Raw genomic sequence first — 11516 nt, forward strand, 5'->3', positions numbered from 1 at the left:
TTTGTAAATGAAATGCAAAGAAAATAAAATGCACTCCCCAGGCTACGAACCTTTGCCTTTTTATTTTAAGATTCAATTTCTCTTCCGTCCAAAGGCCAGTTCAAGCTCTCAGATAGAGTTTTTTCCTGTAAGCCCTTTCGGGACACGACATGGAGATCAATAATCTTTATCTCTTTACCTCTTCTTATGAAATAACCGGAAAATGAAAAGGAAATTCTTGTTGAGGTCCGAAATTCAAAGTGGAAATTTTTGATTTGCCGATGAAAAAACAAATGGGGAAACAATTGAGATCATACCGTCGTTATCATATATTTGATCTAATAATCCATGATTTGAACAACACCACCATCCATTAGTTAAACTTTCACTAATAAGATATTGACTCTTTGATATACGGTTGAAATATTACAGATAAAACGACGTTAAAAAGTATTTCAAACATTAATATTTATAAGATTTTAACTTTCTGATATTTATTGATTAATTAATAACTCATCACTATTGAAAAAAAACTTATTAAATGACGAAAACAATGTCTGAGGTTTTTTCAAACAAAAACATTATTAATTTAAAGACAAGTATCTTTTTCCAAACTTCATTTGGTGAAGTAACTATTAAATTGCAATATATAATTTAATAAAATTGTTTATTAAACAATTAATTTTTAAATAGTATGCTGCAAACATAACTTGAATTTAGATAATTAATATATATTTTTATTTATCTGAAACCAACGACGTATGAATTAATTTTTTACCCAGAGAATTCAGGTGTAACAAATGGATCCTTATTATAATATTAATTAATAATAATAACAATAATTAGTATTATCTTATTAAGAAATCAAGTAACTAATGAATATAAAAAATTAAAAATAATGCTGTGAATCTAAGATCCAGCCCATTCCATTGGGAGTGGTTGATCCTCTTCAAATACCAAAACGTGTTCCATCACCTCCTGAATTCTCTGCGTTTGGACCTCTGAGATCTCCTCCGCCGGATCTGGTTGTCATTACGGCTGCCTCCACGTCGGAAATCACTGCTCATCCCGACGTTTCAATTTTCGTGTCGCAGGTATTGTTGCTGCCTACTAGGTTATGTGGTGTATATATGTTTGACTAGTATCACGATTTTCAATGACCGACCCCCCAATTGTTGACAGATCGATTGGTATCAGTTACTACTATTACACATTTGCTTCTGCTTTGGTGATTTCAATTGTTCTTCTGTCAAAATTTTATTTCACTCGACGTTCAACTATTGCTTCGAGCTAGAAAAACTGCAACTTTGAATTTCCTGGTAAGATCTGGTTTTGTTTCAATGCCGTGTAATGTATTGCCACCTGGCTAATGTAGCCAATGTTAGTTCTTCTATTTCTTTATGTATATCGGAATGCTTTGTCATGATGACTAATGATTCAGGAGTTTGATTGCAAAATCGGATACTTATTGTCTGCCTATATTTGCGTACCTTTGAGTCGTGGTTTGAACCCACACAGGTTTTGTACAGTCCTTGCTTATATTGTTATACAGATGCTCGCCACCTTACCTTTTCGGGGGGAAAAATTGAATTTTACCCATACCAATCAAGTTTGTGCCCTACTGCTCTGTTAGATTATATCAAGGAAAAATGTGCATGACGAGGATAAGATTTTGACGTTTTCTTTTGTATTTTGTTTTATAGATAAATTTTGCACAGCCTGATACTGCTGGGGGTTTTGGCCGATGAAAAACGGGATGATAGAGTGCAGTGTCTGTCATTCCAAGCTGGTCTCTCCGTCCACCAAGTCTGTTTCACGAGCCTATGATAAACACAGGATCAAGGTTTCGTCAAAGCAACGTGTGCTTAATATCCTATTGGTTGGTGGGGATTGTGTTCTCGTTGGTTTCCAGGTATGGGCTTATGGAGTTTCTCTATTTGTTCAGCTTATTGTGAAAAAATATCTAACGGAGAGTCTAAATAAGTCATGCATTTAGCAGACATAGTTGATTTGGTTCTAATAATTTATTAGTCTATAGAAAATTTTGGGTGCTTTCCTTTACTAATATTACTATGAAGAAACATACCATGTTCTTATTGTTTTTATTCTGATCGGTCTTCATTTCTTCCAGCCCATTTTGGTTTATATGTCAAAGGTGGATGGAAAGTTCTTGTTTAGCCCTATTAGTGTCAATTTTTTGACGGAGATTGCAAAAGTTATCTTTGCAATTCTAATGCTTGTATTACAGGTACTTTCTTTCCTTCATTTTCTGTTGATGAAATTTTGACTCCTTTCATATGTCCTCCCACATCAGTGACTCGTACAGGGGAACATTTATATTATGTGCTTAGTAAAAGAGTGAGAAGAATTCAATGTTGTATTGCAATTGCATGAACGAGGTTATGAGCTGAGTAAACCCAAGTTGGGCATCAATTTGGTTGGAATGTTTAGAGAAGAGAAAAATTGCATCAATCATGAATTGGGGTCTCTCACAGTCCTACCCCATGTGCCCAACTCGATTGCTACCTATATTTGGCGCTGTTTTGTTACATTCACTTGTTTACACTGATCTCGTACATTCAACAATACTCATTTAAATGGGAAAGCAAAAAATGTTGCTTTTCCAGACACTACCACCGCTTCTCACCCTCTTCCAGACGATGAACACTTGAACACTTAGGACGATAAGTCATGGTGCTTGAAATTTTTGATAAGCTAAGGCTCTGGTGTTTTGCAATTAAGATCACTGTAGAAAGGCAAGAGTTTTAAGTTTGAAAAAACATACTGAACTTTTTAGCGTGGATCTTTTTCTTTCAACATATCTCAATTAATTCATAGAGAGAATTTAATAGTTTTTCCCCCTTTGAGTGAGACTTTTCAGTTCTCATTCCCTTTTTAGGATGGCAAATTTTGTTTTTTTGCTTAGTTACCATATCTTCCAACGATATTCAGTAGAATTAGAGGTAGATTGGGGACAGTAGTGTGTAAAGGGATGATTTAATGTTTCGTGAGAAGCAAAACTTACACTTAAAAAGGAATATCATGAATTTTTTCCTGCAGGCTAGGCGGCAGAAGGTTGGTGAGAAACCACTTCTTTCAATTTCCACGTTTATTCAGGTGCCTTTATATGCCGATATAGGCATTTTCTTCTGACTAATAATGGCATCGAATTTTATTTTATCAGAAAAGAGTGACATCTCAGTTAAGTTTTGGTAAATTTTCGTTGTTCAATTTTCTGAGCAGTTCATTTAATCTCTGATCTTCATTTTTACCATTGCTTTTGTTTTGGGTTCAGTTGCTAATGTCTATGACTTTTAAGCTGTTCTCTCTAGGTAATGGTAAATCTGTGTAACTAAATATTTGAAGCAAAATGGTCCTATTCACGGGCTTGCAAAACGAGACTTAGTGGTGCCCAGTATATCAATCTCCTCACTACTTGATTAAAGCATTCATGGTTTCTCCATCAACAATAGTATTACATATATGACCTCTGAAAATTGATCAATTTTTTCCTAGTCATCAGAAAAATTGTTTTGACTTCATCCTTCCGTTTTGGATGATCAAAGCTATTGTTTTGCTCTACATTTGGTTATCCCATTGAAATAAGTTCCAGGCATCAATTTATCTACTCATGTTTGTTTTCTTAAATTCGGTAATAGATTGCTTAAGTATCAGCGTTCATGCAGTAATTTTGTGTCTATTGTCTCCCCTTTTTAGTCCTGCTGTTTGACCTGCAGTATTTGAATGCATTCGTTTGAAATTTGAATCCTGTGTAGCGATCCTGTTTGTCAAAGTTCTGTTTGTGTTTGGTTTCAGAGGTTTGTTGTGTAGGGGTGCTTAATTAGAAACATCCATGAGGTAATACTGTGTCAATCACGGAAAATGTCTTTCCATTTTGGTCCTGCATTTGGAACTTAATTGTTTTAAGGAATTGGTTTGAATGCTGTCCGATAATTATATATGTTCCGTATTTGAATGGAGGATAATGTAGTGCCAGTAGGTAAGGGATTTACCTCTATCATAATTCTTCCTCTTGTTGATGGAATAATTTTTATCATTTCTGCAGGCTGCTCGCAGCAATGTGCTTCTTGCAGTTCCAGCATTTCTTTATGCTATAAATAACTATCTGAAGTTCATTATGCAGGTATGATTTGTATATTTAATTTTCATAAACTTATTAGGCTAGCTGCTTAAATTATTGAATACCAATAAAATGGCGAGCTTTGAAATATAATAACGGTGCTGACACATAACTTACTGTATTTATATTTTAGTCTGGTTAAAAGTGATGTGATGATATGTGTACCTATAATTAAGATTTATTTGGGAAAATGAGTTTAGATCTGAAGGGACTTACTGAGGGTTTTGTGGAGTTCTGGTCACGTTGACAAGGTCTGTCATCTAGTGGATGCATCTGACTAGTAACCTAATATTAGGAGTTCCTTCTGAATAAAATCATTATATTTTCAAATACATGTACATGACCAGGCCTTCAAATGTGTATCTTTCCATTCTGTGTGTAAGTGCCTTTCTTTCATCTTAACATTATAAAACAGGTCCATTCTAAGGTCAATTCCTCCAAGTCTATTGATTTGTGTAATTCTGCTTTCAATACTATCTTGACGGAAAGATATGTGCGCTCAACCCTTGACAATTATATAATATGGACACCAAGTTAGAGTACAGCTAGTGATCGGCATTCGGCAATAAATTTAAAGTCCATGGATGCAAAATTTAACGAGGAACTATACATTTCGAGACCTTCAGGATGAAATCACACTTGAAAGCAACCTTTTGTTCTTGCAGTCATATAACGACCGGGCTATATTTTTCCAAATTGATATCTGATAAGCATGTCCAATCACTGACTGTTTAAGAGCTTCCCTGAGTTTAACCGCTCCTTCTGAGTTATGACATGATTTTGTTGGTGTTATTAGACATCCTTACGATTCTAATATTGTGAAACTGATGATTTTTTGTTTGGTTTTCCCAGTTATATTTCAACCCTGCAACTGTAAAAATGCTGAGCAATCTAAAGGTATTACTATTCCAGCTTATATGCATATTTATATCTTGTTTCTTATTGTGTGTGAAATCCTTCATCTTTTTTGCATTCTATGCGTCAGAATCACGTGTGTGAATTTGTCCTCTTGAATACTTAAGTCACTGTTGGCAGGAAATTCATTTCGATCTTTTTTTAGCTATTACCACAGTTCATGGGGGAAAATATCATATCAGGATTCAGGAGAGAAGATGTTACTGATCATTTATCGTCTCATGTTTGATCCCAGCCTCTAAAAAATTACAACTTGGCTATTTTTCCAAAGCTTTGTTCCCCTGTTGTCTTAATTGCTGTCAGTAGGTGGCTGCTGGAATTTTTGTTTTGTGGCCTTTTCCCTCCTCTTTGCCGATCAGATAACCATCATAACAATTGTTCTTACTGACGCTACACACCAGTGCATATTTTTATCGTCATTTTGATATATAATTTTTACTGTTTATGATATCTTGTCTTTTGATACATTGGGAGGACAGGGACTCTAATTTTGTTCCTCTCTCGTGTATGGGGGGTGGTGCCACAGCGGGAAGCTGTTGGTGCTGTTAATTTCTTTTCATATCTCATGTTTGCTGTTAGTGTTTAATAACATTTTTATTGTTGTTTCATAGGTTTTGGTAATTGCTGTTCTTCTGAAGATTGTAATGAAACGTCGATTTTCAGTTATTCAGGTTAGTTCCATAGTCGAGGCTTGAATTTATATTGATATAACATAGTGAATTTGAATATATTACGTGGATACGTAAAACCTCTTTTTTATCTCTGTGTCCCTGTTTGTGTTCGCTGACACTTGACCACCACATGATAAGTTTTATTTCTTTGTCATTTTGTGGGTTTGTTTAATTACATGTGAATTTCTTGGTGCTAATATATTGTTATATAACAGTGGGAGGCTCTTGCTCTGTTGCTCATTGGGATCACCATAAATCAACTTCGAACCTCACCTGAGGGAGCCGCTGCCTTGGGTGTTCCAGTTACAACTGTTGCATATGTATATACTCTGATTTTTGTAAGTGATTTATGGTGTATATGCATTTATGAAATGCTAGATATGTATCCGTGCAGTTTAATTGTCTTTGAATGTTTATTCCTTTGGGCTATCAATAGATTAGTTTTCTACAATAGAAGCTGAACATTGCAAGTTTGCAGGTGACAGTTCCTTCCATGGCCTCAGTGTTCAATGAATATGCCTTGAAAAGCCAATATGATACCAGCATTTATCTTCAGGTGATTTGACTGCACCAATTTGGCAAGTTTTTGTGTTGTATCACTTAAACTTGCTGTTTATGATTCTATTCTTCATATGCCCCCTTTCTTTCCTCTTTTTATGCACGTGTTGGCCACCACCCTCAGTCCACTTTCCTTTCTTTTTTACTTTGGGTGCTCAAAGTGTGAGCAGAGTTGTGTTCTTCGAAGTGACAAATCGGTTGCTTCTTTCCCAATAGCCACTTGCTGTGTCACGCCCAATGCAACCATCAGTGCACAATAGTAAAGTGTTGAAAATGATTCTGCACTTTTTGACAATGTCTGTAAATGGGAAGAAATTTGTTTTGCTTGTTATTTTGTTTGGATGGTGTAGTTGAACGTAACTGGTTTTTGCTATTTTTTGTATGGTACTTAGAAAAGTTGACTAATTAATTAGCCTGTTACAACTCTAATTAGTTAACCTCTTACATTTCCTGGTTGAGGATTTTTTTATCTTGGTCGTAGAAACACACTTGCTGAGTTATTTTTGTCAGTGCTTATGATTTATTTGATTTGCAGAATTTGTTTTTGTATGGGTATGGAGCTATATTCAACTTCCTTGCTATCCTTGGATCTGCAATTTTTAAAGGTACTAGGTGCAAAATTCTACATTTTTCATTCTTGCCTTTTCTTTTCAACCATTTATCAAATTCTGAGTTTTGTTGTCATATTATGGCATAACCACAAGCTTACATGGCATATAAATTGTTCGCATTGTGCTTGCCACTTGAATTAAGGTGATGACAGAGTTTGCTTGATGAATATTTTTTTCCTATTTCAGGTCCCAACAGCATAGATATATTTGAGGGACATTCAAAAGCTACCATGCTTTTAATATGTAACAATGCCGCACAAGGAATTTTATCCTCATTTTTCTTTAAATATGCTGGTGAGAATAAGAATTTAATTATGAGAATTGACGATTTAGTTTCTTTATCATGGACTTGTACTATGTACGATTTTCCCATTCGGCTTCCTGTTGTCAGAATCTCATATGATAAGTCAATTCCTGTTGCAAAATGTTAACAGATACAATTTTGAAGAAGTATTCGTCAACTGTAGCTACAATATTTACCGGCTTAGCATCTGCTGTTATGTTTGGCCATACTTTGACAATAAACTTTATGTTGGGTATTTCGGTGGTTTTCATCTCAATGCACCAGGTATCATCACTCAGAGAAGCATCTGTTTATTGTAGAAGTATATCGGTGCTTACCACCTGGTTTCTTATGTTTGTCAGTTTTTCTCGCCTCTTTCAAAGGCCAAGGAGGACCAACAGAATGGGATGCACGAGAAATTGGACATTCAGGACAACCATAGGTAATTGTGTCTTTTATGACATTACTGCACGCATAAAATACTATTTATTCTTCATTACCTTTTCCTTATTAATTTAGAAGTCAGAACACTTTCAACAGGATTCAAAGATCATCTGATTTCGAGTGTCATAATTTACGACAATAGATACACACTATTTCATAGTTTCTCCGATTATAAATAACTTTACAGCCTCTCTCTAGTTCCAAATTTAATGAGTTAATTAATTTTTGATTAAGCTTGGTTTCCTATTGATTTTATGGATGTCATTACATCTGCGTTAATTTGATATACTGTTGTCAATTCCCTGAAGCAAAAATATGGATTTTGATTCAAGGATGGTTTGATCCAGCGACTTGATTAATGGAATCGTGCTTTTGTCACTTCTCATAATTTTGAGTTGTGATTTTGAATTTACAGAATTTCATGATATAATAGCTCTTAAATTTCTTACAGTTTTTCCTGTTACATTTTTTTGGCATCATCGACATATTATCGTAACGGATCCTTATTTTTCTGGTTCCTGTCAGGTCAAGGGAGTCATCCTTTATAAATATGGCTGCTGGCGCAAATGAGGAGGTACTTTGCCATCACTCTTAAACATGCATTTGTGTATGTTTTTTTAACTGCACAATTCATCATTTTCGTTTTGCTTTATTCAGGCTAGCCACCGTGTACCTGATGAAAGACAACCTCTGCTTCCTACCTAAAGTTAATTTGATGGTATGCTTCTGAAATGCGATGTTTTTTTTTTGTTTTGAAGATGAAATGTGATGTTTTTATATCTATATTTGTGATGCTTATACTTTTTCTACTATTCATTGTGAATACATAACTTGATATGCGAGGATTTGTAGCTATGTTAACCACAGTTTTTCCTTATGAAGCTTAACTCAATATGAATAAGTTTGTAACTCTTACAAATTTTATAAAGTTGCTCAACCTTACTGATAAAAAATCCCGTGACATTTTATACTTGGACACGTTTGATCTGAGTGAGTCGGCCATTTTTCACTTCGGAGCAGGGATTTGTTTCACTGTTGCAAAAATATAATATTAAGAATCCACCAGTAATTGTGCTTGAGAAATCACCAAAACTCAAGCCAGCTGAGTGCAAGAATATATTTTCACGCATGTTACCACGAGATAATTAAGACGGCCTTGAATCAATTGTGCTATTCTATACTGAACATTTGGCAGTTGATATTGATTGGGCAAAGACTTGTATCAGTAAATAAAACACTTGATATTGAATTTATTGCAGGTGGTTTTGAACAAATTACATGAAGGCAACAATAAAATGCAAATGCTACTAATACAGTGGCAGTTTTCTGACTGCAAATGCGATTTTTTTGGGTGTTATGCCGTGGGGTAATACGGACTTACATTATATAATGTATATGTGACAAATTTAGGAGGATTCGTAGTGGGTTCATTCGGTTTTGAAATATTTTTGAATATATTTTCTGAATGGAGATTATTTCAATTTCGGCCCATTCAGTTTTTACTCTTATGGATTGTCATTCTTACCTATAACTTAGATGTAGGGATTCCCCTTTCTGTAATGCAATGAGTTTACTTTACGTGCATGATTTCCTTCAGCAGAAAACTACAAGATTGCGACCTCATAACAATTGGTAATATCTCACAAATTAAGCCCCCTTATCTTGTAAATGTACAATTTCCTGCAAGAATTCCGCAAGATGTATGCAAAGCGAGCCAAGATGACTGTAACACGTGGAAATGTTTTTGGCGAGTGTAAATAGGTATTTATTGTGTGCTGTGTCCAAGATAACTTTCTACTCCATGGATACACTCCAATTTCTTTGAAATGGACATTTAACGTACGGTCCTTGCTTTCATATGTTGTTTATACTATTTTTCGAGTACCATTACCATCCATCCATTTGGATACGTGGGTGTTATGGAACTAACAGGAATAAGAATTCTCTAAATTCATAATTGAGACTGGTTGTAAAATCCTCCAACAAATCTTTTTTAACTGCATGTTCTGGTTCCCAGACTTGTTGGGAACCATGATCGTCCTCAGTTGGAACTGTCGAGGGTTCGGCCATCCTCAGGCAGTTCTGGTGATACGTGAGCTAGTTAGGTCTCACAGGTCGGGAATGATTTTCTTGTATGAGACATTGGCTCACAATAACACTGTCGAGGGTTCGGCCATCCTCAGGCAGTTCCTGCATTCCAAAAGTACATTTGTGGTTGATAGAGAGGGGCATGAGTGTTGGGATTTGTATTCTATGGAAAAGTGACTGTAATGTTTCATTGAGCAGTTTTTCAAAAAATCATATCGATGTAGAGATCCTCGAACAGGGGGTCGGACAGTGGAGGCTTACGAGTTTCTATCGTATGCCTGAGAGATGTAACAGACGGGCATCATGCGATTGATGAGGAAAAGCTTGTTCGGGCGTTGGTTTCTGGTTCTTGGCTGCAAATTTTTCCAAATGCTCGATTATGAAATGTGACGGCCCCAATATCAGATCACTTGCCTTTGGTGCTTGAAACTGAGGTTACCGAAAGTCATTATTTTCGAACTCATTTCCGTTTTGAGAACCGTTGGTTTCAAGAGCAGGGTTTGGAGGATAAGGTGCGTTTGTTTTGGAATCGGTATTCCTGATCGGTTCTTATTAGTAGGCTTATACTGTGTGCTGATGAGTTGGAGAATTGGGGTAACAACATGAATAAAGAGAATCAAAAGATGATTAAATACTATAATGAGCGCATCGAGAAGCAACAACAGAAGGATTATCCGATTTCTGTCGTTGAGCTAGGTGAGGTGAAAAGTAATCTGGCTCAACTGCTAATGTTAGAGGAGACGTATCGGAAACAACGAGCAAAAAATTTCTGGTTTAAGGAAGGTGATAACAATACCCTTTTTTTCATGTGACTACCTCGAGAAGGAAAAAGAAGAATTGGATTGCAAAGTTACAAGATGATAGAGGTATCTCGCATGAGGATAAGGATGGAATTTGTGTTGTGGTGGTGAGTGATAATTTTGCCGAAATATTTTGGCGAGATGAATGTGTGGTGGAACCATTGGTATCTAAAATTTCCCCGCGAGTAACAGATGAGATGAACCAGGTGTTACTGCAGCCTTACTGCATGGATGAGTTTCAACCGGCAATCACTAATACTCCCTGATAAATCGCCAGGGCCGGATGGTTTTAACCTTGCTAAACCTTGCTTTTTATCAGAGGTTCTGGAGCTTGATCGGCGATGAGGTTTTTTGGGCCTTCTCTTCTTGGTTAAATCATCAGGCTTTCCATCCCGAAATGCGATGAGCCGGTTTCTAGGAAGGATTGGAGACATATTTCTTTATGCAACGTGATACACAGGATAATGGCAAAAGTGTTGGCACAGACTCAAAAGATGTCTACCGAACATAATTTTGGAGTTCCAATCTGCGTTTGTTTCGGGGCAAAAGTACATTGGATAATGTGTTAATAGCCTGTGAAGTTTCACCATATGAAGAGAAAGACGAGATGAGACGTGGTGAGGTGGTGGTGAAAGTGGATATCAGCAAAACATATGACAAAGTCGATAGGAATTTTCTTAAGCATACTATGTTGCGTATGGGTTTTGCTAATCAATGGGTTAACACTATTATGATGTGTGTGTCCTCTGTTAACTATCAAGTTGTGATCAATGATCGGCATGTTGGGCCTATTACACCGGGGAGAGGGCTTTGGCTGGGTGATCCTTTGCGCTGTATCTATTTATTTTATGTGCTGAAGGGCTCTCAGCTTTGCTTCAAATTGCAGTATCCAATTGCCATCTCCATGGGAGTAAAAATTTTCAGAGGGCTCCATCTATATCCCACCTTATGTTTGCGGACGATAGCATATTGTTCTGTCATGCCACATCTATTGATAGCTCGGTTTTGAAAGGTTTATTACATGAC

General features: G+C 36.2%; 1 protein-coding gene across 3 annotated transcripts; it reads left to right on the plus strand.

Moving 5' to 3' along the window:
- The first annotated feature begins 872 nt into the window (after positions 1-872).
- On the plus strand, positions 873-9180 carry LOC140835118 (CMP-sialic acid transporter 3-like). Of its 3 annotated transcripts, none has more exons than XM_073200492.1 (17): positions 878-1073; positions 1162-1298; positions 1683-1891; positions 2111-2227; positions 3040-3096; positions 4046-4123; positions 4973-5017; positions 5647-5706; positions 5922-6044; positions 6185-6262; positions 6800-6869; positions 7062-7169; positions 7310-7443; positions 7521-7600; positions 8128-8176; positions 8260-8320; positions 8862-9180. In XM_073200492.1, exons 3-16 carry the CDS (start codon positions 1724-1726, stop codon positions 8305-8307), a joined length of 1215 nt encoding a protein of 404 aa, XP_073056593.1. In that variant the 5' UTR covers positions 878-1073; positions 1162-1298; positions 1683-1723; the 3' UTR covers positions 8308-8320; positions 8862-9180. The 3 variants fall into 3 exon arrangements, with proteins under 3 accessions (XP_073056595.1, XP_073056593.1, XP_073056594.1); XM_073200493.1 differs by having other exon boundaries at positions 1698-1891; XM_073200494.1 differs by lacking the exon at positions 1162-1298 and having other exon boundaries at positions 873-1073.
- Positions 9181-11516: the final 2336 nt, after the last annotated feature.

Source organism: Primulina eburnea, chromosome 6, assembly GCF_022965805.1.
Source record: "Primulina eburnea isolate SZY01 chromosome 6, ASM2296580v1, whole genome shotgun sequence".
In the NCBI taxonomy this organism is placed as follows: domain Eukaryota; kingdom Viridiplantae; phylum Streptophyta; class Magnoliopsida; order Lamiales; family Gesneriaceae; genus Primulina; species Primulina eburnea.

Excerpts from the sequence above, each read along its gene's own strand:
- LOC140835118 (XM_073200494.1), top strand. The coding sequence starts at position 1,724 with ATGAAAAACGGGATGATAGAGTGCAGTGTCTGTCATTCCAAGCTGGTC. Across the intron at positions 6,870-7,061 it reads TGGATCTGCAATTTTTAAAG|GTCCCAACAGCATAGATATA; the intron begins GTACTAGGTGCA and ends TTCCTATTTCAG. Across the intron at positions 7,601-8,127 it reads GACATTCAGGACAACCATAG|GTCAAGGGAGTCATCCTTTA; the intron begins GTAATTGTGTCT and ends GGTTCCTGTCAG.